General features: G+C 35.9%; 3 protein-coding genes and 1 pseudogene across 10 annotated transcripts; 1 reads left to right on the forward strand and 3 right to left on the reverse strand.

The window, feature by feature from the left end:
• Positions 1 to 5947: 5947 nt before the first annotated feature.
• Positions 5948 to 8425, reverse strand: LOC107959250 (uncharacterized). Of its 5 annotated transcripts, XM_041113099.1 has the most exons (6): positions 8003 to 8425; positions 7832 to 7914; positions 7224 to 7615; positions 7008 to 7141; positions 6538 to 6588; positions 5948 to 6445 (listed from the first exon to the last, which is right to left on the reverse strand). In XM_041113099.1, exons 3-6 carry the CDS (start codon positions 7257 to 7259, stop codon positions 6361 to 6363), a joined length of 306 nt encoding a protein of 101 aa, XP_040969033.1. In that variant the 5' UTR covers positions 7260 to 7615; positions 7832 to 7914; positions 8003 to 8425; the 3' UTR covers positions 5948 to 6360. The 5 variants fall into 5 exon arrangements, 1 of the variants encoding a protein (XP_040969033.1); XR_005927001.1 differs by having other exon boundaries at positions 5948 to 6588; positions 6998 to 7141; XR_005927000.1 differs by having other exon boundaries at positions 5948 to 6588; positions 6998 to 7108; positions 8003 to 8422.
• Positions 8426 to 8919: 494 nt separating this feature from the next.
• LOC121203642 (molybdopterin biosynthesis protein CNX1) lies at positions 8920 to 16603 on the forward strand. Its single transcript, XM_041113100.1, has 13 exons — positions 8920 to 9292; positions 9750 to 9876; positions 10488 to 10615; positions 11206 to 11307; positions 11375 to 11458; positions 12019 to 12246; positions 12418 to 12608; positions 12734 to 12838; positions 13019 to 13333; positions 14707 to 14864; positions 15002 to 15108; positions 15934 to 15990; positions 16255 to 16603. Exons 1-13 carry the CDS (start codon positions 9140 to 9142, stop codon positions 16471 to 16473), a joined length of 1974 nt encoding a protein of 657 aa, XP_040969034.1. The 5' UTR covers positions 8920 to 9139; the 3' UTR covers positions 16474 to 16603.
• LOC107959248 (release factor glutamine methyltransferase) lies at positions 16126 to 19862 on the reverse strand. Of its 4 annotated transcripts, XM_041113102.1 has the most exons (6): positions 19663 to 19853; positions 18840 to 19585; positions 18174 to 18419; positions 17501 to 17695; positions 16771 to 17064; positions 16126 to 16554 (listed from the first exon to the last, which is right to left on the reverse strand). In XM_041113102.1, the coding sequence occupies exons 2-4, from the start codon at positions 19581 to 19583 to the stop codon at positions 17564 to 17566; spliced, it is 1122 nt and encodes a 373-aa protein (XP_040969036.1). In that variant the 5' UTR covers positions 19584 to 19585; positions 19663 to 19853; the 3' UTR covers positions 16126 to 16554; positions 16771 to 17064; positions 17501 to 17563. The 4 variants fall into 4 exon arrangements, with proteins under 4 accessions (XP_040969036.1, XP_040969035.1, XP_040969037.1 ...); XM_041113101.1 differs by having other exon boundaries at positions 18840 to 19862; XM_041113103.1 differs by having other exon boundaries at positions 17552 to 17695; positions 18840 to 19853.
• Positions 19863 to 20033: 171 nt separating this feature from the next.
• LOC107960846 (serine carboxypeptidase 1-like) lies at positions 20034 to 23019 on the reverse strand (annotated as a pseudogene).
• Positions 23020 to 25509: the final 2490 nt, after the last annotated feature.

Here is a 25509-nt window from a genome sequence, read left to right on the forward strand (position 1 = left end):
GTTAATTAATTTAATGTTAAAGTCAATTTGATTTTTAGTAAAAACGGTGAAAATAAATTTTATTGTTTTTAAATTTTAAAATCTTTTCATTCTTCAAGAAACATTTTTAAAATTTTCAACTATGTTTCATTCAATATTTTCTATTTTTTAAGAAAATGAAACCAAAAATGACATATTTTTTGAAATCAAATGTCGTTCATGACACGCTCTTTTCTTGTTTCTTTTTTCACCTTTCGTTGTGTTACTGTTTCTCTGTCTTTTGTCGACTTGTGTTTGTTGATGCTCTAGTCACTGAGGTTATTAAATTGCATACTGTTTTGACTAATCGATGGAGAGGGATATGGCGGAGTTGAGTTTGGATGATGGAGAGGGGGAGGCATTCTCTATACTAGAGGATGCTGAGGAAAAAGTTGATGTTTATAGTTTTTGTTTGGTGGGTTGTTTTCTTACTGCCAGTGTGGTTCACTTTCCTGCAATGAGAAATACAATGGCAAATATTTGGCATCCTTTGGATGGCGTGCAAATCACAGATCTGGGAGAGAAACGTTTTCTCTTTAGATTTTTTAATGAGGTTGATATTTCAAGGGTTGTTACAGGTGCTCCTTGGACCTTTAATAGTCATCTCTTGATTTTACATAGGATCTTTAATAGTCATCTCTTGATTTTACATAGGATTGGGGAAAATGAAGATCCAATGTCTGTTCCTTTGGTTTTCTCTAATTGGTGGATATAGATTTATGATTTACCCCAGGCTTCTATAGGGATTCCATGGCAGTGCAATTTGGAAACTTTATTGGAAGAGTTCTGGAGTATGATACGAAGCAATTGGCAATTGGTAATATGAATTACATGTGCATACGTGTTCAACTTGATGTTCGAGTGCCCCTGAAAAGACGAAAAAAATTATGATCTCGACAAGTAAATCCACTTATGTTAATTTCAAGTATGAAAAATTAACATTATTTTGTTTCTTATGTGGATGTCTTGGGCATAGGGATAGTTTTTGTCTGAAGCGGCTTCAATATGGATTGCAGGAAGTGGAGTTGGGTTGGGATTTGTCGTTAAGGGCGCAGGGGAGGAAAGCTTCCATTGCAAGTGGAGATAATAGTAATTTTGGAAAGTCAAAATTTGGGCATCAATCGAGCCAACACTCAAGCTCTAATTGTGGAAGAAATTATGGGGGTAATTTTAATTCTGTTTTGGGAATTAATCTGGAAGGTTCAAATTTTTTAGCTACTTTAAATGAGTCCCAGAAAGGAAAGAATTTGAGTGATAATGGTAGAGAAGATTTGACGGGTGGAAAAAATCAATTGCTAGGAGTTTCAATGAAAGGTGTTGTTACAAAAACAACTTCTAATGGGCTGGACCGTTTGCCTGGATTGGGAGTGGCACATATGGACTGTGAATTGGAAGAGGAACCTTTCTCCCATGACGACGGAAAAAAAAGACAGCGAGTTAATATACTGGGCTCTAATGTTTCTACGAGTCAAGATTCATTAGAGGCTGTGGATGGGCCTTCAGTTCATTTCAATCAGATATCGTTGGCTGCCAGTGGGCAAGCCGACCGACAGCAATGAAAATCTTGTGCTGCGATGTTCGCGGATTGGGGAGTCTGCGAGTAGTTAGAAGGCTTCAGTATATGCTGAAGTTGTACCATCCCCAAGTAGTCTTCTTTATAGAGACTAAATTAAGTCAAGAATGGATGTTGTTAGAAGGCGTGGTGGTTTTTTCAATGGCATCAATGTTCCATCTGACGGTCCCCGAGGTGGTCTAAGTTTTGGGTGGAATGGGAGAAATTCTGTTACTTTAAAGAGTTATTCAAGAAATCATATAAACGTCGAAATTCAAGATGATGAAGATGCTCCCCGTTGGCGTTTTACTGGGTTCTATGGGGCTCCGGAGGTTAGAAATAAACAAGAAACTTGGGATTTACTTCGAAGGTTGGGAAAAGATAATTCACTCCCTTGATTAAGTGGAGACTTCAATGATATTCTTTTTACCCATGAAAAATAGGAGGGGTTGCTAAGAGGAGGCTCGGATGAAGAGTTTTCGTAGAACGTTGGAAGAATGTTGCTTGGAGGATATTGGTTTTTCAAGAGCGTGGTTCACTTGGGAGAGGGGACGAGTAATGGAATATAACATTCGGGAACGAATTGATCGAAGAGTGGCTACAGACGAATGGATTCAAATGTTTCCATCATACTCTTTGCGACATTAGCCACACTCTTTTTTCGATCATTGCCCGCTGTTAATTGAGACGAAGAATGCTGTTTTGGGGAAAAAAATTGGCTCAATTTCGTTTTGAATCTTGGTGGACTTTAGAGGATTCCTGTGAGGAGATTAAAAAGCTATAGGAGGAGAGTTCTGGCTCATACTTAAATCGCATGGATAATCTAGCTAATGGTTTGAAAGTTTGGGCGAGCAAGTTTAGGCATAACCGATGATGGGATGTGAAGCGTCTTAATAGGAGGCTAGATGAACTAAATTGCAAAGAGCGATCAGAGGAGATTTTAGAAAATATTGTCGAGGTCAAACTTCATCTGAATATGGAGCTGGATAAGGAGGAAAAATATTGGGAGCAACGAGCGCGGACTAACTGGTTGAAAATGGGAGATAAGAATACTGTTTTCTTCCATAAACATGCATCCCAGAGAAGGCGTATTAATCCAATTCGAGGTCTTTAACGAAACAATGGCTCTCTAGCTGTGGAAAGTAGGGAGGTGGAATCTATTACTAGGGAGTATTTTTTAGAGCTTTTTACGTCTTCTAGGGTCGAAAATATGGAGTACATATTATCTGGGGTTCAATCGTGTATTTTGGAGAGTATGAATCACCTTTTGTTGGCTACCTATGCTGAGGGAGAAATTCTTGAGGCGCTTAAAGGGATGGGTCCTACAAAAGCTTCGGGTGCTGATGGTTTTCCAGCAATTTTCTACCAGAAGTACTGGCATATAGTTGGTAAGGATACTTGTAATTTCTGTTTAGATATTCTGAATAATGTAGTTCTTTGGAAGATATCAATAGGACGCATCTGGTGTTGATTCCAAAAATTGCTAATCCTACCAATTTGAAAAACTATCGCCCTATCAACTTATGTAATGTTATTTACAAGATTATTGCCAAGACAGTGGCTAGTCGACTCTAAAAGGTATTGGATGGGTGTATATATGATGCTCAAAGCGCGTTTGTTCCTGGTCGTCTTATCTTATACAACGTTTTACTTGCTTATGAAGTTCTTCATTCTTTTAAGAATAGAAGGTCGGGTAAAAAAGGTTTTATTGTAACAGCCCGATTTTGGGCCTAGTCGAAACATTGGTTTCGAGACCACTATTTCGAGGCCAGAGAAAATTATTTTAGTATTATTTTGTGTTATAATATAATTTTATAAGTGCATGTAAATTTTGATAAATTAATTTTAGCAATTTCTAGTCTAATTTTGAAAAAGGACTAAATCGCATAAAAGGTAAAAGTTGTGTTTTAATACCTAAAGGTGTTAAATTGCCTTGTATCTTAAACTGGGGGTATTTAAAGTAAAATTAAGCCATTTAAAGTGTGATTGCCGGCCATGGGAGACAATTTTTGAAAAGTCAAAATTAGGTGAAATTTGGTCACTAATTTTGACTAGTTTTATTATTAACAAATCAAAAAGAAAAAACTATCATTTTTCTCTTCTCCTTAACCGAAATATGCAGCAAAGAAATGGCTTTGAAGCTGGAAAATTTCAGCAACATATTTCCCTTACTTGTAAGTGATTTTAATGCCTTTGCTTGATGATTTTTACATTTTTGGAACCCTTAAAGCATGAGCTTTCATATGAGGGGTCTATTTTGCAAAATGATGAAGAGTCTAGGGTTTTGCCATGAGAGTAAATGTGTTGTTTGCTGTGTTTTTATAGAAGATCGTTGAGCATGGTTGAGCATCCGAACTCGTTGAGTTGAGTTCGAGTTCACTTATGAATGCGAATGTTCGAACTCGTTGAGTTGAGTCCGAGTTTGTGAGATGTAACTAGGCATCTGAGCTCGTTGAGTTGAGTCTGAGTTCACTTATGGATGCGAACGCCCAAGCTCGTTGAGTTGAGTCCGAGTTCACTTATGGGCGGGTTGCATGGTAGCTTGGCTACATAGGTGGCACTTATGTGCAAACTTTCCATGTATCCGAATTATATTCCGATGTGTTCAACGAGTAAAATTCTACTCAGATGGAGGAATACTCGAGATGAAAGGGACGTATTGGTAAATGTTGTGAAATGGATACTTTGAACAGGTATGTACTTAACCCTCGGGTTGAAAACTCGACATAACAACAATATAGTAAGATGATAAATGAAAATGTGATGAATGTCTCGGTGATGATTATACAAACGATGTTGTATTAATTTTGTGAACAATGATCATGAATGAGTAATTCAGCCTTGACAGATTTGAGTTACTGCAGTAGTGTAACTTTAAAAGTACACTAAAAATAGTGGAAAATGAGTTAGAGGCAGAATAAAATATAGGATTAAAGCTTAATGAGTCTATTTTCACATCAAAGAAACAGAAGAAGAAAAAGATTCCATATTATGTGATATTTGAATTCTTGTGAAACAGGGTCTGAATGAATTCGAGATCCCCTGTTCTGACTTTAAAAATTCACCAAAAATTGTACAAAATTTATTAAGAGTCATACCTTACATGCATGGATTCTTTATTGAGTCTATTTTTAGGGGAAATAAACGCCATGGTCGTTGGAATTTTGTATAGGGAGAAATTCGATTTGTAGTGCACAGGGGTTAGAGTGGTCATACCCTGAAACAGGGGAGACTTTAACTAATAAACTGTACTAATTGGCCCAACCAAAAATTCTAGAAAAAAATAAGTAGACATATGAGTTTAGTTTCAAGATAAATAGACGAGAACATTATTTGAGTCTTGTACTATGAGATAATTGAACTTTAGTATAGAAGGGTCGGAACTGTCAGACAGTGAATCAGGGGTAACTTTGAGGAATAAACTGTACTATTTGGCTAAACCAAAAAATTTGAAAATTTTATGGAAGAAAGAAAAATAAGTCTAGTTTCAGGGAAAATTAACGAAACTTAATTCAGAGTTTCGTAGCTCCAGATATAAATAATTTAGTGACCGTTGCTCAGAAAGACAGCTTGTAGTGAACTTGAGAATATGTTATAAACATTGATAAAACAAGTTAATGAGTGCTTATTGTTTTCATATTAACTTACTAAGCGAAAGCTTACCCCCTCTTCTTTCCCATGTTTTCTAAAGTTTCCAGGTTAGCTCGGGTTGGAGGCCGTCAGAGATATTATCACACTGTCAAGCTAACGCTATTGGTGTAGTGATTTCAAGTACTTTGAGCCTATGGCATGTATAGGAGTTTAAATATTAGAGTATGTGATATGGCTTTAACCATATGTGTTGGCCTATTTTGATTATGGGGTTGTAAATCTATTTTAATTATGCATGCATGTGTTATGGTATTATGTGATGAGTTTATAATGATTATAGTATGAATGTGGTAAAGATGTGAGTAAAATCTATGATATCTATTGCATGTGAAATTGCCATAATCATGACATGTTAGGAATGTTTAAGTACCTAATTTTGCCATGTTGTATGTTATTGTATAAGTATGCGTGTATCTATTGTGAATGTGACAAAATGGCTTGGAAAATAGCCTTGTATTTGTCCAGGTTTTTGGACACGGGTTTGGGACATGGGCGTGTCCCTAGCACACGGGCGTGTGCTCTATACCCACACGGGCATATGAAGCCTTGATGCAAGAGATTTTCTAAGTTTTTTATGAGTTCTCGGTTGGGTCTCGAACCACTTCAGATGTATGTTTTGGGCCACGTAAGCTCGTATATGGGACAAATTGTATGTGAAAATAAAAGTTTTTAATTATTTGAGATTTTATGGCCCTGTTTAGTATGGAAGTGTTAGTAAAAGTCAGGTAGCACCTCGAACCCCGTCCCGGCATCAGATGCAAGCAAGGGGTGTTACATTCATAGCTTTAAAGTTGGACATGAGTAAAGCATATGACAGAGTGGAGTGGCCTTTTATTAGAGAAATGATGGCTAGGATAGGTTTTGAAGACAGGTTCATTAGTCTTATCCTCCATTGTGTCAATTCTGTCCAATACTCAATTTTAATTAATAGGGAGGAAGGGTCCAATTTCAGGGCTTCTAGGGGTTTGCGCCAAGGGGATCCGTTGAGTCCCTATTTATTTTTTTGTGGAGAAGGGCTTTCAACATTAATGAGACTTGCAAAATAGGAAGGCAAATTTTTTTGTGCTAAGGTCTGTTGATCAGCTCCACCTATCACCCATCTCATGTTCGTCGATGACTGTATTCTGTTTGGAGAAACTTCAAGAAGGGGGATTTGTCTGCTGAAAGATATTCTTGAGAAGTATGAGGATTGTTCGGGGCAGTGCGTAAACTTTGAAAAGCCAACTACGTTTTTCAATTCAAATGTGAATGACCAGGATAAGAATTTGGTTTTTCAAATTCTTAACGTGCGATGCTCGACGAATCCTAAGAGATACCTTGGTCTTCCAAATATGGTGGGGCGAAAACAAAAGTTGGCTTTCCAGAATCTGAAAGATCGTTTAAAGCAAAGGGTTAATAGTTGGAGCTTAAGACATATTTCACAGGGAGGCCGAGAGGTTTTTATAAAGGCTGTTTTACAAGCTATTCCTACTTACACAATGGCTTGCTTCCTATTGCCAAAATCTTTGTGCATGGAATTGGAAAATATCATGGGGGCATTTTGGTGGAGGAAAAATCACGGAAAGCGAGGCATGCATTGGTGCGATTGGAAGTCTTTGTGGGCACTAAAGGAAGACAGAGGTATGGGTTTTCGTAATTTAAATCATTTTAATATTGCTTTATTGGCCAAACAGGGTTGGCGTTTATTACTAAATCCTAATTCTTTACTAGCGCGTACTTTGAAAGCCAAATATTTTAAGGAGTCTGATTTTTTAAACTCAAGGTTGGGAAAGTTACCTTCCTTTACCTGGCAAAGTATTTGGGCGGCCACGGAACTACTTCTGAAGGGGTTGGGCTGGAGGATTGGAAATGGAAAACATGTCTCCATTTGGGAAGACGCATGGATCCCTGGGAATGAGGATTTCCGAATTCAGCATACATCTGTTAATATGAGCTTATTAAAAGTTGCTGATTTAATTGAGGCAAATGATAGAAAGTGGAAATCTGAGCTGATTTGTAATACCTTTTCAGAGCAGGAAGCGGAGCGGATTCTATACATTCCTCTGTCGTTGTACGAGAATGATGACCTTATTATCTGGCGGGGTGAGCCGACTGGGGAATATTCGGTACGGAGTGGCCATAAACTTCTCTTACACAATGATCAGAATGACTTACAGACAAATTACAAACAATTTTACAAAAAGCTATGGAACTTAGATCTACCCTCTAAAATAAAGATTACAGCTTGGCGTGTTTCACGCAATTTTTTGCCTACTTTCAGTAACCTACAATATCGGAGACTGAGGGGATCTGCTTCTTGTAGTAGGTGCCAAAACGGTGTGGAGTCGAGGGAACATTTATTCCATGAATGTCTTACAGCAAAGGAAACTTGGGAGAATTTGGGTATCAGTTGGCCTATTCCGGAAGAAAATAATAATTTTAGGGACTGGTTACAGCTTATTTTCCAATCAAGGTCTACGGTTTTTTGCAGAGTTATAGTATGTACTCTATGAGCAATTTGGACATCCAGAAATAAATTTATCCACGAAGGTGAAGTTAAAACGGGTTCACAAATTCCTGACTTTGTTAAAAATTTTATGTTGGAATTGGATGGGCTGAAATCGTCAGTACCTGTTGAACATCTCTGTGTGGGTGGTTGGGTTGCTCCGATCGGAATGAGGCTGAAAATTAATTTTGACGCTGCTTTCAACAAACTTAAGAAGGAATCGTGCTCTGGTTTAGTTATCCGGAATAATAAAGCGCAGATTATTGTTTCTAAAATAGTTATGAACTCGAACATACCATCAGCCTTTGCTGCTGAAGCGGTGGCGTGTCTTCAGGCGCTGCAACTTTGTTTATATCTTGGCTTGAGGGAGGTGGATGTGTTTTCCTTTTTACAAACAGGGATGTTAACAAAGTTGCGCATCTCATTGCATCAGAAGGAATAAGAAGGAGAGAGTCAAACTTATCTGGTAAATCAGGTATTTTCTGTCGCGGCGAAAATGGTGGCTGAGGATCAACGGAAGACAGAGAGCATGAGAGAACTGGTAGGAGATGAAGAAGAAAATGTTTGTTTGAATCTATCTGTGGAAGATCTTTCAGGAAGGAGGGCGTAATCAATGAAGTTGGTTTTTGAAACGGTCAGTGGGTAATTAATTGTTGGCATTTAATTTCTGACCCTGCTTCTCACGCGTTTTGATGTTTTTCAAGAGGGGTTTCTTTTGGTTGGTTTCCAGCTGGAGTTGAAGGCTTTAAAGCTCCCTTTTGTCAGTTTTACTGGTTATATGTTTTGGGCTAATTTTTCTTTTATTTTTGGACTTGCTGCTTTGTTCTTCCGTGGGTTTTTCTTTCTTATTTTGTTATCATGTTTTTGCTTGGTGTTGAGCTGGGTTTGGAGTCTCTTGGGCTTTTCCTGATTTTGGTATGAGTGGTTTTTTTGGTTGTTTGGTCTTGTTCTGTTTTGTTTTTTTTATGTATTAGCCTTTGTTCAATATAACCAGTGAGTATTTATTTAAAGAAATAATAATCTTAAAATTTTGAGTTTTGTTTGTGGAAATTATGTGTAACTAAATTAATTTAAATTGAATTAATTATTCAATTAAGTATTTATAAGATTGAGCATTTAACTCGATTTAATACCTATAATAATTTATTCCAATGTTAACATTCTAATATGATTGTAATTTATAACTTAAAAAATATTTTACTAAAATTAGACGCACATGTAACTGAAGTTGCAATGATGTCCAAACAACCCATCTCAAAATCAAATGTTCTTATCCAATCCGCGACAGCCACCACTATTACTTAACAGTAACACCATCAGGCCTCCAAGTCTTCGTGTCTTGTCCGAGTTACTTCACATCGCACTCTCTTTGGACTTAATATATACTAGAGCGAAGCGCGGCAGTGTCACCTGCGGTTGCACCAACCCAAAAGATGATACCAGTCGACGAAGCTCTTCAGATTGTGCTCAGCGTTGCCCAGAAACTGCCACCTGCCACCGTCCCACTTCACCAAGCTCTTGGAAAAGTTTTGGCTCAAGATATCGTTGCTCCGGACCCTTTGCCTCCTTATCCAGCCTCAATCAAGGTTCGCTCCAAATCCCAGTTTTCTTTTTCTAAAAAATGAACCAGTTTTGAGATGTTGAGATGGGTACTTTTATCATGCTATAATTGACTTTTTTTTCCAGTAGTATAGATTGAATAGGCCCTTGGGTATTGGTTAGTTTTTGGTTTTTAACTTTGAAGCTCAAAAGGTCGCCTTTTTCAATCTCATTCTAATATGCGATTGGGATCTTTGATTTTATTTTATTTTTATGTAGAAGTTGATCATATTCAATTTCTTTGTTTCATATATAAATGGCTTTTCAATTTGTTTTTTCATTTTGCTTCAGCATGAAAATTCCCTTTTTCAGGGAATTAGGAATAGTGGATGAGGCTATATTTCTATTATAAACTATCTTCCCCGGTGTTCAAGATTGACATATATATCATAGTTGGGTAAATTTGTGGTGTGTATTATCTGAATATACTGAGACTTCTTCCAGGATGGTTATGCTGTGATTGCTTCGGATGGTCCTGGTGAGTATCCTGTAATAGTTGAATCAAGAGCTGGAAATGATGGCCTTGGTGTTACAGTGACTCCTGGAACTGTTGCATATGTCACAACTGGAGGTTAGTCTATTCTTTCTGTTATCATGTGGACAGTAACAGGTCCTGTTATCTTCTGCATTTTTGCTGACTTTTGCCATCTTTGAATAACTTAGCTGCATAATTGCTTTGCTTTGCTTTGGACGTGTGTTTATCCAAAGTGGTGGAATTTGTGAATGTTCTGGAAGTAACTTTCTTTGAAATTGAAACCAATTACTGGTCTGCTAAAGGGTGCCAAAGTAGGCTAATGAAAAGAAGCTTGCCCATGAGTTGCTTGTTGATAACTTATTTTTGTCCATTCATCTTTAATTATTATTCGTAAAAATAGATAATCTTTCTAAACATAACATTGCTTCTTGAGTGGCCAATTGAGTATTGTTGCCTTTTGCTAAATGATCAAGATCTTTAAAAAATTATCTCAAGTGTGATCATACTTTTCCAAAAAATGGGATTGATAATAATTTAAGTTAAAACAGGGCTTCTTCTTCTAATTTTAGGGCATAATATGGTGACATTTGAGCTTCTAATATGTCTAAATCTTAATCTTTAAGACTTTAACGAGTTTCACCTTATTGTTTTGCACTTAACTTTTTCTCAAGATTTTTTCCATTTTGCACCTTTGTTTTGCCCGTCAGGACCAATACCCGATGGTGCTGATGCAGTTGTCCAAGTTGAGGACACTGAACAGGTTAAAGCTTCTTCTGAAACAAAGCATGTAAAGATATTGGTGCAAACTAGTAAAGGTGTTGATATTCGTCAAGTGGTATGGCATCATTAACTCTTCTCACTTCACCTACTTCAGTCTTCTCTTCACTGTCTCATCCTTCCTTGTCCTTTTTCTGCTACAAACCATCCTTGTCTCTATGATAAATTTTTTCTGCCTTGCTACTTCCTCAAAGCCTTTGTTAGTTGTTATAACAACTGAATCAATGATTCAGAAGATTGAAGTAATATGTTCACGGTCAATAATTAGTTATTTACGCCCTTCTGGAAGTATTAATAGGTACATTGGAAATTTGGTTCTATTGCCAAACAGCTGACGGTCTCAATTGGAAAAGTGTACGTTACTCGAGCACCCTGAATGTGTGCATACAGGTCTATCGCTTGTTGGAGAATAGGAATGAAGTTAAACTTCCATGGCTTCTCACCTTCTGTATAAGTTGACCTGACTTTGTTTATCTATGGTGAAAAAGAAAAATAGAGAAGAAGCAGAACACAATGAACTTACTGTGTTGTCCAATTGTGTGTAGCTTCTAATATTTTTCTTTTGGAATGAATGTACTTTATATGAAACAATTTCACATTTCCATACTTTCTGTCATGTCAAAAGCTCAAACAAGCATCTGTTTGCAGGGATGCGACATTCAGAAAGATGCAGTAGTTCTAAAATCTGGAGAAAGAATAGGTGCTTCAGAAGTGGGACTGCTTGCTACAGTTGGTGTTACTATGGTGAAGGTACTACATTGCCTACTGTTTTCATTTTAATGACTTCGCATAATCTGATGATATGGCTGATTTTCAGGTGCAGCCTACACCAACGATTGCTGTACTTTCTACTGGAGATGAACTTGTAGAGCCCACAGTAGGGTCCCTAAGTCGTGGCAAGGTATTGTTGGAGTATCTGAGTTAAATGTTCCAAAATGTAGATTGTTCAGCTTCCTAAAACAAAATTTGTGTAAGGTTAAATTCTCTAATTAGGCTTGAAGGTTCTTCCTGAAGCACCTCCCTTCCGAAAAGGGGAAAGAAAAAGAAAACTGAATCTGAAAGAAGGCTGGTATGATTGATTTATTATATACAATTTATTCTTGGTGCAATTGGAAAGTTTGAGGATCATGAAATATTGCAACCATGGTGATAGTGAGATCACAGGTAATTGCACATGGGATGCTAGCAAGGGAAGTTAGAAATAAGTTTTTGAAGCCTGATATGCTAGTTGTCACACCTAATCTGCAGCTATGTTATCGCTGGTCTTTATTCAATAAAAATGACATATATTTACAGAATCTAGGAGAATAATGAGCATTCTCTTTCTTAGTTACTCTCTAATTTCTTCCTGTTCCACCTTTTCTTTTTGGATTTCCCCCAGCGCATATTTTGATGGATGAGCTCCTTTGTTTTGTGAATTTCCATCAAGACATCATTTAGGCTGGTTGATGAATTATGCAGATTAGGGATTCCAACCGTGCAATGTTATTGGCAGCTGCAGCACAGGAACAATGCACAGTGCGTGACCTTGGTCTTGTTGGAGATGACAAAGAAGAACTTGAGAGGGTCTTGGACGGTGCTTTTTCTTCAGGGATTAATATTCTTCTGACTTCTGGGGGCGTTTCCATGGGAGATAAGGATTTTGTGAAGCCACTGCTTGAAAAGAAGGGGAAAGTGCACTTCAACAAGGTCATTTTCCGTGTATATTTCTTCATGAGAAAATTACTTTTGTATAATCAGGCAAAAACTGTTCTATTCTTTGTTCCTAATTGCCTTGGAGCTTTAGATTTTTATATGGTATCCAGAACATCATTGATTAGACATCTATTGTAACTTTGTTTGGATTGATTTCCTTGACAGGTTTGCATGAAACCAGGGAAACCATTGACATTTGCTGAGATATGTTTAAACCGGGCGGAGAATGCATCAGTGAACAAAGTTCTTGCATTTGGTTTACCAGGGAATCCAGTTAGCTGTCTAGTTTGTTTCCAACTCTTTGTGGTCCCTACTGTACGTCTCCTAGCAGGATGGGAAAATCCACATCTTTTGAGGTTGCTGAAACTTCCCATAAATTGTTCTATTTCTGTTCCTGTTAGTCTATTTGTTAAAATTAAACATAGCATAAAACAGATATGATTTCTGACACTGTCCTGTTTTCCTTCTGTTTGTTATATAGAGTGGAAGCTCGACTTCAACAACCATTAAAGGCAGATCCAGTTCGGCCAGAATTTTATCGTGCTACTATCAGATGGGAGGCTAATGATGGATCGGGGAGTGCCGGGTAAATTTAGAGCTATAGTTTCCTTGATCATAGGTCTCCTCACTTTTTCGATTTGTTTGTTTAGTTAGATCCTTCTTGGACCTAATTTATCTGTAAGTGTCATGGTTTTTGCTATTTTATTCTACTTTGTAATGCTATTATAATTGTGTTAAGAGGCAATTTGTTTCTTTCGGACTTTAGATTTGTCGCTGAGAGCACTGGCCACCAAATGAGTAGTCGGCTTCTGAGTATGAAGTCAGCTAATGCTTTGCTCGAGTTGCCAGCTTCAGGGAGAGTTATTCCTGCTGGAAGTTCTGTCTCAACCATTGTTATTTCTGATTTAAGTGGTACCCCATTGAGCAAGGCTGCATCATCATATGATTCAAGTTCAAGTAGTACGCCACATAAAAGTGTTCCAAATGAAATAATGGGAGATAGATCTCAGGATGTGCAGTTCAAAGTAGCTGTTCTTACAGTGAGTGATACTGTTGCATCAGGTGCTGGCCCTGATCGAAGGTATGTTGTTGCTTATGGCTTCTTCAAATATTGAATCATTTCCTAGGTTAAGGTTCTGGTTTTTCTATGAAGTGTAATGTCTCAAGAGAGTCTTATTATTTTCCAATTAAAAACCAGATTCCAAAGGCTAGAACCATTGATTTAGAAAGCTTGAGCTACGATAATTTTCACTTGCTTTTCTTTGGGATATTTGATTATGGATCTATTGCTAGTTGGAATTTGTTGTTCACTTAAATCCCATCTATTTCAAATCTAAATGTGCAAGGGCTATGACTGCTTGCATTTCAGATTTGCGAATATGATTCTATATTATATATTATGAGGGTCATGTGACTCATGTCACTTCTAACTACGATCCATCCATGGATTTCTTCAACACCTAATCATTCTAACCCTGCAACCCAAATGCTGAAAAGTGAGATTACAAAGATTTATTGTTCAACCAAAAGCATCCCGATACACCACTTTGTTCCAGTTTGTCAAAATGGTCACTTTATGGATGCTAAAGTGATAAAGCAGAGTTGATGTTCCACTTTATTCTAGTTAGATATGAAATGGGTGAAAGCTCTGCTACAATATTGAGCCAAAATGTTTGTCTGGTGTCAGATCATTTATGTCACTGGCTAAGTTTATCTTTTCTTACAATGGCCTTTAAAAAGGACTGACTGCATTCATTGAGCTCCCAGTTTCCATGCATCTAGATACACCTTTAAATAATTTTTTCATAAAGGTCACATATTCGATGCTAAAGCAAACAAGCAAAGTTGATATTGTCCCATGACGAAGTCAGACATGGGATTACTGAATACTTTGCTACAACATACGGAAACAGCAATGGTACATTTTAAATGAAGACTTTTTGCCTTCCAGCTCTTAGTATTTTAGGTACCGTCTGTTTTTCTTTTTTATTTCTTTTTATCATTTCTTGGGTGCATTCACAAATTTGACTTTATGGTAACCATCTAAACGTTGGCACTTTTCACGCTTCCCATTAATGTTTTATCTATTAATCTCAGACCCGAAACCACCTTCAAGATGCACCAATGGCAAGTTGTTTACATTTGGCAACATGACCTATGTATAATTAATTGATACTCAACAACTATGCGAGTTACTTAGTTGAAGTGAATAGGTAGTACCTCCCACCGTTGACTTTCATCTTTTTATGCTCTATCATAAAGCCAGATTTCTAAACCATGCATATGTTTTCTGAAATGTTCTAGAAGGCTTTTCTTCCTTAACCCATAACCTTTATTGTGATGGTAATCTTGCATAATTATGTCATGATTCTATCACTACAATCATGTCAGATTACTATCACAACAACCTTCATATTTGCTTATACCTAAAATTGTATGATTATGAAATTGCAGTGGGCCAAGGGCAGTATCTGTTGTGAATTCCTCATCGGAAAAGTTAGGAGGTGCAAAGGTAGTTGCTACAGGTGTGGTTTCAGATGATGTGGGAAAGATCAAGGAAGTTTTGCGGAGATGGAGTGATATTGATAAGCTGGATCTTATCCTTACACTTGGTAAGATTCTTGTTCTCAGCAGCCTCTCCTTTTTCATTGTTGGATATAGAGATTTCCCTTTTGGTTCTATTTATGATTTCCCTTTTGGTTCTATTTATTCTCACTCCTTTTCTTAAAATTGTATTATCATTATTAAGGTGGCACCGGATTCACTCCAAGAGATGTGACCCCTGAAGCAACTAAAGAGGTGATTGAAAAAGAAACACCTGGTCTTTTGTATGTCATGATGCAAGAGAGTTTAAAGGTAATAAACTGAATTATGCCGTAAATTAACTTAAGAACCCTTTTTTTTCTGTTTCTTCCTAGGCCTAGCTTAGCTTAAAAGTGATGTTATCAATTCAGTCAAGCTAAACCTGCTCATATAGACCTATCAGCAAATCTTCATGAGATTATGTGATAGATCTTGCTGAAAGATTGAAATTGCCATACCCATTTCAGTCCAGAAAATGCATACACATCGGACCAAGCCAATCTAAATCTAATTAAACAAAATAAAAAATTCCAAACATTCGTGGTAAGAGATGAAGGCTAAGTGGAATAAGAACTTCCCTGGTATGTGCCTAAGCCAGCGCAACCAAGCTTTGCATGCATAAGTAGATATGCCAGGCCTGCACTTCCCTTGTATGACTGTTTTCTGCGCAATTGATTTTCAATTCCATATGTGATTTGTTGTTTGTTAAGCATCCTAATGAGTTGGCTCCAGTTTATGTCTTAGAGGCTCCATGAAAGGCATAATATGCAAGACATGTTTATTTTTTCTATGTGTCATGTAATGACATACTGCAGATTGTCCTTGCAATTATCTGCTTCTTGTCAAATCTTCGGTATCTAGGGAATGTTTTAAGAGATTAACCATAAAAATCCATTATGTGTGCTGAGATGCAATTTCTTTTTCCAAACTTATGCAGAAAATGGTCGATTTAATATCATATTGAAGAAGCACATAATTGCAAATATCTAAGATTTTTTTCCCTTCATACATACGTTGCATATGATGTCATGCCACATTTGTGTATTCTTCAGATAATATCACCTATGAACTGACCTCTTTTATCGGTAATGGAAATAGGTAACACCATTTGCTATGCTCTCACGCTCAGCAGCAGGCATAAGAGGGTCAACATTGGTAAGATTGAGTTGTTATTTATACTTTTGGTTGATTATATATGAGTTAATTCACTTATGATATGGTTAGTTCTCTACTGGAATTTTGCTCTTCTATTGCGGTGTGCTTAGGGATTAATCAAAAAATCAAACCATATCATGTGAAACTAGGAATTGCTGTTCATACTGTTCTTTTACAGAACATGTTTCTCATGCTATCAGTATATCAAGATCATGAACATGTGCTTTTAAAAGTACATGTTTCTAATTCTAATCATGTATCCAGATCATCAACATGCCCGGGAATCCAAATGCAGTCGCAGAATGCATGGAGGCATTGTTGCCTGCCCTTAAGCATGCACTAAAGCAGGTAAAGGGTGACAAAAGAGAGAAACATCCCCGGCACATCCCTCATGAACATGCTACACCAGTGGATACTTGGGAGCGCAGCCATAAGTTGGCCTCTGCTGGTAGTGTCAAACCCAGTTGTCCTTGTTCCCATTAATATGCTCTTTTTGTTTAGAGGATAAGAAAGCAAGATACAATCTTTAGCGATCTTTGAGAGCCATAACTTTTTTGTTATTATCTGACATCAAAATGTGAATAAAGATGTCAAAACTTGAGAACTTGAACAAGCATTGGGGTCGTGCAGATGATGATCAATTCATTATCAATAATTGGATAGAAATGAGAAAGAAATTATAGGTTTTACCAGTAAGGAAATCTATGAATTAAACAAAGTTTATAGATGATAATGCAGAATTTGTGTTCTAACGTGCATCATTGGTATAGTGTCATATACCTGAATTATTTGATTAAAAATTTTAGAAAATCACTCATCTAGTCATCTTCAGCTCTTGTCTGCAACACTGGTGCAAGAGTGCTGAATGATAATGGGTTGAGCCTTCGGCACGAAATGGTTGATAGCTTGAAACTGAATATCTCGCGTCTCACTGTTATTGATGTCAGACCTTCATATTCAACCACGTGTACCTCAACTTGTTTCCATCAAGATGTTGGACCATGGACATCGAGCAGACTTGATGGGGAGCTTGAGGTTGTAAACTTCCATTCCTGGTTGAGGTAACTGGGACAACTGCAATATATTAACATAAAAAAATAAAGTCAAAATAATAAGTTTTGTAATTTTAGATACTTCATATTCTTACTCAGACTGAATAAGATGAAGTTAGGCCGACAAGGATATCCAAAAATTGAATATGAGTGTTGGACAAAGCTGCATTTGACACTTAAACCCAAGTTTTGAGTAAACATAGGACGATCTAGCATTTGGCGAAAGAAATCTACACCCTTGACTAAATTAGTAGTGCTAGATCTCAATATGGTACTTGTTCCCTGGAAGATTTCAGCATTCTAAAAGAGTTTTGCAGTGTAGCATTAACTTAAAAGATATACCATTTTCACATAAATGCACAATATTGGCAAACAACAAAAGGAATTAAACCGTCAATGGAAAGAAATCATAAAACATTTTATCAAAAGTAATCTACTAAACTGCTCGGAACAGTGACCTTTTCCTTGCTTTTTGCTCTTTGTGACCAATGTAAACCAAGGTATTTTACCAATCATTCCATTCATCGACGAAATCCCATCACAAAACGTTGGATACCAGCAAAATCAGATACTATGTTCATATCACGAAAGCTGCCTGGCTTCTCATTCTCAATGTATTCCACAAGAAACTTGCACTGCTGTTCTCCATTTGTCTGTTACAAGAGAATCACAAAGAAGTCAAGTCAGTTACAACCTGGTCCCGCAAGAACAAAACTTATTAAAGCACAACTAAAACAAAGACTCATAAGAAGACACGGTTACTTTGAATGACCAAGATTCGATTGTATGCTATAAGATAAGCAAATGAACGAATTATTAAATCTGTCTTTGTTACAATTTGTCTTACCGGATCAAGTTAGAAAATGTCCTAAGAAATCTGGAGCAGAAACATGGTTAATGTGGTAAAAGGTAGTGGCCAGATCTATCCAGACATAAGATTTCGATTAAAATTCCTTATCCTTATTCATGGATATACATAACATGAGATAATAATCATATAAATAAAATGTATTTCTCTACCAATCCCTTATCAACAACAATTTTACAGAAACCAAATTTTCAACCTGAAATGGTGAATAAGTGCATAAACTAATTGCTAAAAGAATCTAAGAAAATAACAAAATTATATACCTCGAAAGCGAAAAAACCTCCAGGTTTCAACATGGAGGCAACTCCATCAATGAGATGAAGAAGATCATTGGTTCCACTAATACCACCATCTAATGCAAGTATTGGTTCATGTTGACCAACTTCAGCTTGTAGGCCAGATATGTCACCACTTGGTATGTACGGTGGGTTACTCAAAACACCAGCAAGTTTACCTTGAACATCTTTCAATGGTTCAAACCAAGATCCTTTCCTCACCTCAACCACATCCTAATTCATAAACCAAAAGCACGTTTCTCAATATGATTTGAGATACGAAAGGCACAAACACAAGATGATGGCAGTATAATTTGTTTATTTGGGCATACAACAAAATTATGTTTTCTTCGATAAGTTGTTGTTTTTAAGTCATATAGTCTTGCATAAATCATTCAAATCTATCTTGACCAATCACTACAAGTGCTCATCCTATATCTTGTTCTGCAACAAAGAATTAGAGACTTCTATGCACAAAGTCTTTTATCCAAACTGCCATGGCGATTGATCAGGCACCATAATAGGCATTGATTCTTTCATTTTAACCTTCTTTCCTTATATCAACCTATTGATCTTGCTTTATGCATAATACAAATTTTGGAAGTATTTGAATTTTCACTAGGCAGTCCATACTAAAACAATGAAATGAGTTACCTGTAGACCATATCTTTGCACATTAGAAGTGGCCACAGCAACTGCCACCGAACTTAAATCAGTAGCAATGACTCTGCCACAAGCATCGCCGCGAGCATGAGTTGCTAAGGCCCTTGCAGTTGCAATAGCAATAGCACCACTGCCCGTCCCCAAATCGGCCCAAAAACTTTGTGCCAATTCTGGGGCATTGTTCAAAGCCACACCTTCAACCAAATCAATTATCACTTCAGTTTCAGGCCGAGGAATAAGAACCCCTTCTTGCACACTCAACACCAAATCCCTCCAATGCTCACACCCTACCACATACTGAAAAGGTCTCCTCTTTTCAATCCTCTGCCTCCAAACACAATACATCTCCTCCAATGGCGCTCTTAACGCAACGCTTACATCTGGATTCTCATTGTTACCCGATTCCAATCGAGACAATATTACTGAACGGTATTGGAGTTCAATCAAGTCTTGTAGAAGCCAGTTGAGCTCTCTGCGGAGGAGAGTGGAATCGGGGCCATTGTCTAAGTTAATAAAAGAGGAGCCAACTGAGGAAGCCAGATTTTTAGCCCATTTATGCCATTTGGTCAGCTCTGAAAGAGAGGCAGAGAAGGAAGGTGGCCTTAGATAGAGTGGAACCTTGGGTTTTACATCAATGGAGGATGTTGTTATTGAATTCATGTAACAACGTGGAATGGGTATTCGGAAATTCGCACAAACTCCACAACTCAGACCAGACGACCTTAGCTTCAACATATCTATAAACAAATCTTCCTAAGATGTTGAAACCTTAGATAATACAACCTTTGAAAAGAATAAGATTTAAGAGACAAACCTAGAAAAGGGTTTCCGAAGTGATTAGCTTTTTAACTAAAATTAGACGGGTGACTTCCACTTAATTGCTTGCTCACACCATCCGTCTAAGAGATATCGAGAAAATAAAAATGGGGAGGAGAATCTATTATGAACAGATGATTTTTTTTATATGTATTTATAATCGACTCACATATGCAGACCTTTAGATTTTGAGCTGAACACTCACCGCTGTTTTGGATTTTCGTTTGTTTTTTACAGCTTGATTCATTTTAATGAAAAAAATGAAATTAAAAATCTGAAGATTTATAAATTCGCAAGAAAAATATATTTTTTAAAAAATTTAATTATAAAATTATATAAATATTAATACAATCTTTAATTTTCTTCTACTATTTTAGTAATGAAACGATTATAGAGTTTATTCGAGTCTGATCTTACCTGAGCCTAAAAAAAATAAATAAAAATTCAAATGCAACTTGATTCGCATTTACACCAAACCTAGAAATCTCATTAGGAAATCAAAGAACCCAGCGAAGATCCCTACAGGTGTTTGTTCAGAAATAATGTCTTACATGTGATTGTACATGCAATAAATATGAGATATAATTTTCTTAATATATATGAAAATTTTAAAAAAAAATATTTGCAAGTCCAACTTAAATTTATATTCTTGAATTAATTTTTTTTTCCAATTTCCAGTAACCCTTCGGAATGGTATGAGATTTTATTTAATTAAACAAACAACTGCTCCCACACAAAATAACACAAATTTAAATAAGAAAAATAAGAAAAACAAAAATAGACACAATATAACACATTTTATGAAAATCATGGGGTGGAAGGAGGGAGAGTCCCTTGAAGGAAAGAAGAGATGAAGGTTAGTGCACGTTGTGGCTGGTTGCTGGGGACCAAATGGCCAGCCCCTCTCACTGTAACCAATGCCAATCCTCCTTCACCACATATCCTCCTACCTCTTTCTCACTATACCATGCATGCCAACCCTTCTTCACGCCAAGCTTTAACACGTTCAACGAATACCTGGTCGCAGCAACCGGCACGCGCCCATCCTTGTCCCCACTGTAATTATTTGGATATCACCATATCAATTATCAGGTGTCGTTGAACTGCTACTTTATATATTTTCAGTTACTTATATGCCAAAATTTTCACTTAAAAAATAATTCAATTAAAAACTTGCCTGTATATCTAGACACTCACTCCACTTTGAATGATATTTTTTAGAATAGGTAGAATAGTAGGTGGCCGCTCTGTCCATGCATAATCTCTGCAATGTCACTACATTTATGGTTTTAGTTTAGGTACGTAAGATAATTTAACTTCAACAACAATTTCAACGTAATATGATTACACGAATAAAAAATATATTTAAAATTCAATAAAACAGAAAAAAAATGAATACATATATCAGAATTTATATTAATTAATTATCAAAATTTCTATAAATATATAACATTTTCATTAGTACCTGCAATGGGTCCATTCAGTCTGATTTGCGTGGAGGGCGTTTTGTACCTCTGGAATATTTAGATAATTCTCCACAAAATAATCCGTGCAAGGATCAAAGTCGTGCACCTGATTAATAAAATTACACATCTTACCATTTTTATTTTTATTTTAACAATAAAAAACAGAATTATTACTACAAAATTCTCTTATATACTTTGATTAAAAAAAATTTTCATGAGTTCTCTCAGTTTGTAGATAAAAAACAAAAAATATATCGCAAATATTGAGATTAGAAAATAAAACTTATCTTCTTATAGTTGCATGAATCAACTGCTTAATTAATTAATTCTAAATCTAAAGACTTACACTACCGTGGGAGCCATTTTTCAGAGAAGAGTCGAGGCAAATGGCAGCATAAATGTTATAAATGTCGATGTCTCCTATCTCATCATCGGCCTGACCAGTGAAATCAAAGCATTTTTCTGAAACAGTATCATTGGCAAAGTCACAGTATTTGTGGATTCCTTTGTAGGTTTCGTCTGAGTTCAAAGCATGTGTCCAGAAATTATCATATATCCCCCGTAAAGTTATGGCCTCATCCAGCAACCCATTTCCCACCTGAAAACCAAGGCATTAACATGAACTACTAATATTTTCAAACTGAAATCAGCATATGTTTATTGAACTTACAGCAATGCCTTTGAGGTTGATAACAGTTTGATTTGTGTTTTCATTGTTGTAGAGAATAGTGGAAGCTAGCTGAGGGACGTAGTGACCGGCATAGCTCTCACCCGCGATGAAAAAAGCCCTGCTTTTATACTGAGTGAACCTCTCCAACCAGTTGACCAGAAAAGTGTAGGTGTCGATTGCGGTGGTGGTATCCCCGGCATTGTCGTAGTCGGAGGATGTATTAGAATAAGAAAAGCCCACACCAGCAGGGGATTCAAGGAAGATCACGTTTGCCACTGCGTATTATATGCCATCATTTGTTTGAGATTAATTATATAGTAGTTTCAAGGTGATTAGGTTAGGCCAACTCACCATTGTTCCATGCAAAGTCATTCCTGAAGAGCGTTTGGCCATCACTGTTTACTCTAAATGGTCCTAACTCACTCATAGCCCCATACCCCAGTGACGAACATCCTGGCCCTGTGATGTGATCCCAACATTTAAAAACTTGTCAAAATTAGGCCGAGCTTGGTTCGGCAAAGATTTTTGTAATTCAACTCACTCCATTAATTCATCCAACCAACTTAATAATACATATTAAAATACCTCCATTGAGCGACAAAATCAAGGGATTATTAGACGAAGAATTGGGAGGCGACTCGACCAAGTAATAGAACAAAGCTCGACCAGCCTTTTGATCAACAGTCACATATCCTGCGTATTGATCAAAATCAACGCCGTCTGGTTGTCCCGGCAATGCATCAATCTCGTCGGCTTAGAAATTTTCCCATCTTGCGGCTCAATGCAAACAGGCGAGTACGTCGACGGATTGGAGCCATGCAAGCCAGCTGCCCATGAACGTGAAGAAGATATACGAGATTTTTCAGACCTCCCCGACGTCAGCAACTTGTGAAGGATTTCACCTTGTCGATCGGCGGCTTCACAGAAGCTTAGAAAACTGAGTAGCCAAAATGAAAAGAGTAGACATGAATACAGAACTGGCTTCATTATTGTTGCTGTCAACTCCATCTCGGCTTTGACAAGCCAAGCTGGTTTACAAAAGGGTATATAAATAGCAAAAATGAACGGGAAGATTAAGGTGGTCCGTCTGGATTTTAGACTTTGGAGGGATCGAAGATGATCTAATTTATGGTAGTTAAAAACAAGAAATGAAAATCCAAAATTGCGACCATTAACTGAATTTCTCTGAGAATTGTTTCATTTTATCTAATTAGAACTGTTTTTCTAAATCATCCCTGGTCACATATGTATAATTTTTATACTATTTAATTTGAGTTAATAAAATAACTTTAAATTTCAAAATTATTTATAAATGTCACTATCCGAATTACTAAATGAAAATGGATTTAGATACAAAACTCTAAAATTATTATTAAAAAATAAAACGATATCTCAACTTGTTATCTAAAAAAATAAAAACAAATTCTAATTAATAAAATAAAATTTTGATGATTAATATCGCATTTACTCTGAATTTACTGAATATAAGAATTAGAAAATAGAAAATTAGAATCTATAAAAATCAATTTTAATTTTAATTCTGATTTGTTATTTTGACCTAGAGGTATTAAATTATAGTGGTGTACTTCAGGGTTCTTTTTTTTTCATTTAAAAGAAAAATCACGAATTGTTTCTTAAAATAAAAACAAACGACAAGAAAAGAAATAACAAAGCCAAGCGCAATTAAATATGGTGATGTGTTTTTAACTTTAATTTCGCCCAATAAAATGACAATAAATGTCTTGGTTTTGTCAAAATATTCAATCATTAAATATATATAAAAAAAATTCAATAAATATAACAAAAATATTGATTCCATTTAAAACTTTACATTTTACAATAAGTGCAATTATATATATAACCACCACTTTGTTAAATAACCAATCTATGTATCAAAAAAAAACAAAAACAAAACAATCGTAAACGAAATTGAAAAAAAAATGTAAAATAAACAATTTTACACAGTACAAAATGCTCTCCCTTCATGATGATAAATATATAATTTAAAAAAAAGAAGAAGAAGAAGAACTAAAATTCCCTTCTTCCTTTTTTGTTCAAAAACCAAAATCAATAAAACAAGATTTTGATTTTAAACAAGGGAGGGAAAGAAAAAGAAAAAGAAAACAGATACAGATTTGGGGAAAAAAAAAGAATGAAAGGGTTACAACATAATATTAGAGAATATTATGTTGAATTATTAATGATGAAAATCAAGGTTATTTGATTTTGGATGGGTAAAAAATGAGGAAAAAAAAAAGGAAAAAGAAAACATATTTAGAGGAAAACGCAGTCACGAACCCTGTCTCTCTTTCGACGCTTTGCTTTGCGTTTCTTTTTCTCCAACTTTGGACTGCTGGGCTTGTGACTATGCAACTCTCTCCATCTGTCAAATTATTTGCGAATTAGTTATTTTGTATGATCTCTTAGTAGTTTTAGATAATAATAATAGTAGTAATAATAACAACAATATTAATAATTTATTTTTAATCGTAAAAAATAAACAATCAACTCTGTTAATCCAGAACAATTTAAAAATAAAATGATAAAAAAAATTTATATAATCAATACCATATCAATATTACCATACGGTAAACCACCTATTTTTATTTTGAATTGACACAATCAATCACAAAGTACTATTTTGATGTGGAGATCGATTTGTATTATATCAGTACAAGATTTATTTTTTAAGTTTCACGGTTCTTTTGATATTATCACTTTCTGTTTCAAATACTTCCTTTAATTATTTGCATTTTTTTTTCTTTTTAATAATTTCATCTAAAAGAAACTGCATTTCCATGTGCAAAATATTGGAGTTTGAAATTTTGAATATAAAAAACTTATAATATTTGAAATTTACATTTTAATATAAAAAAACATGAATGTTTGTGATGGGAGCAAATAGATAAAATTTTTAATAAATATTGATAAAACCTCACCAACTTAATAATAACGACTTTGGCTTATACCCTCTCGTATCACTAATACCAACTTGGCAACCAGGGTATGATTACCTTGTCCGATTTATTTGGCGAGAAATATTGGGTACCATGGCGAATCAAATGCCACCTGAACATTAAAGGTGGAAGCATTGGATGAAAGTAGGATGGCTTAGAAAAGAGGTCATTATGAGTTGAGATTCGAAACTACCCCCTCAATAGGCAATAGCCAATACCCGATGGCCTTTTATCAAGGATGAAAAAAAAGAGAAAGAAGAAAAATAAATTACTCCAATTATTAACTTTTATAACCATTTTCTAATTTTGGAACAATTTTTTCATTTCCTTAACAAGTGAAACCCTAAGACTAATTACTCTTCATATTAACAACTTTCTAACTAAAAATCTATTTTGGCCCCTCTTGATAGTTTTCTATCCCCCCCTCCCTCAAACATAAAAGTTTTCACTATTGCTTTTTAATTTTTATCCTATCAAAAAAGAAAATTTGGAACCAACACTGGTTAAAACAAACAGCCTTACCACCCAAGTCTCAAGCATTGGAGATGAATCCAAACTTAGATTAGATTAAAAAAAAATGAACAATGTTCACAATCACGTTAGAACCCTATTAGGCAATTAGGCGGAAACAGAATAAAAGAATTGTGAGCTCAGCCCTCTTTTTATGACATGATAAACATCACCAAAGCCCGTATGTGCAAATCAACAAACATTGAAAATAACATACTGAGATTTTGACATGGTAAAAATTA

Source organism: Gossypium hirsutum, chromosome A05, assembly GCF_007990345.1.
Source record: "Gossypium hirsutum isolate 1008001.06 chromosome A05, Gossypium_hirsutum_v2.1, whole genome shotgun sequence".
Classification (NCBI taxonomy): domain Eukaryota; kingdom Viridiplantae; phylum Streptophyta; class Magnoliopsida; order Malvales; family Malvaceae; genus Gossypium; species Gossypium hirsutum.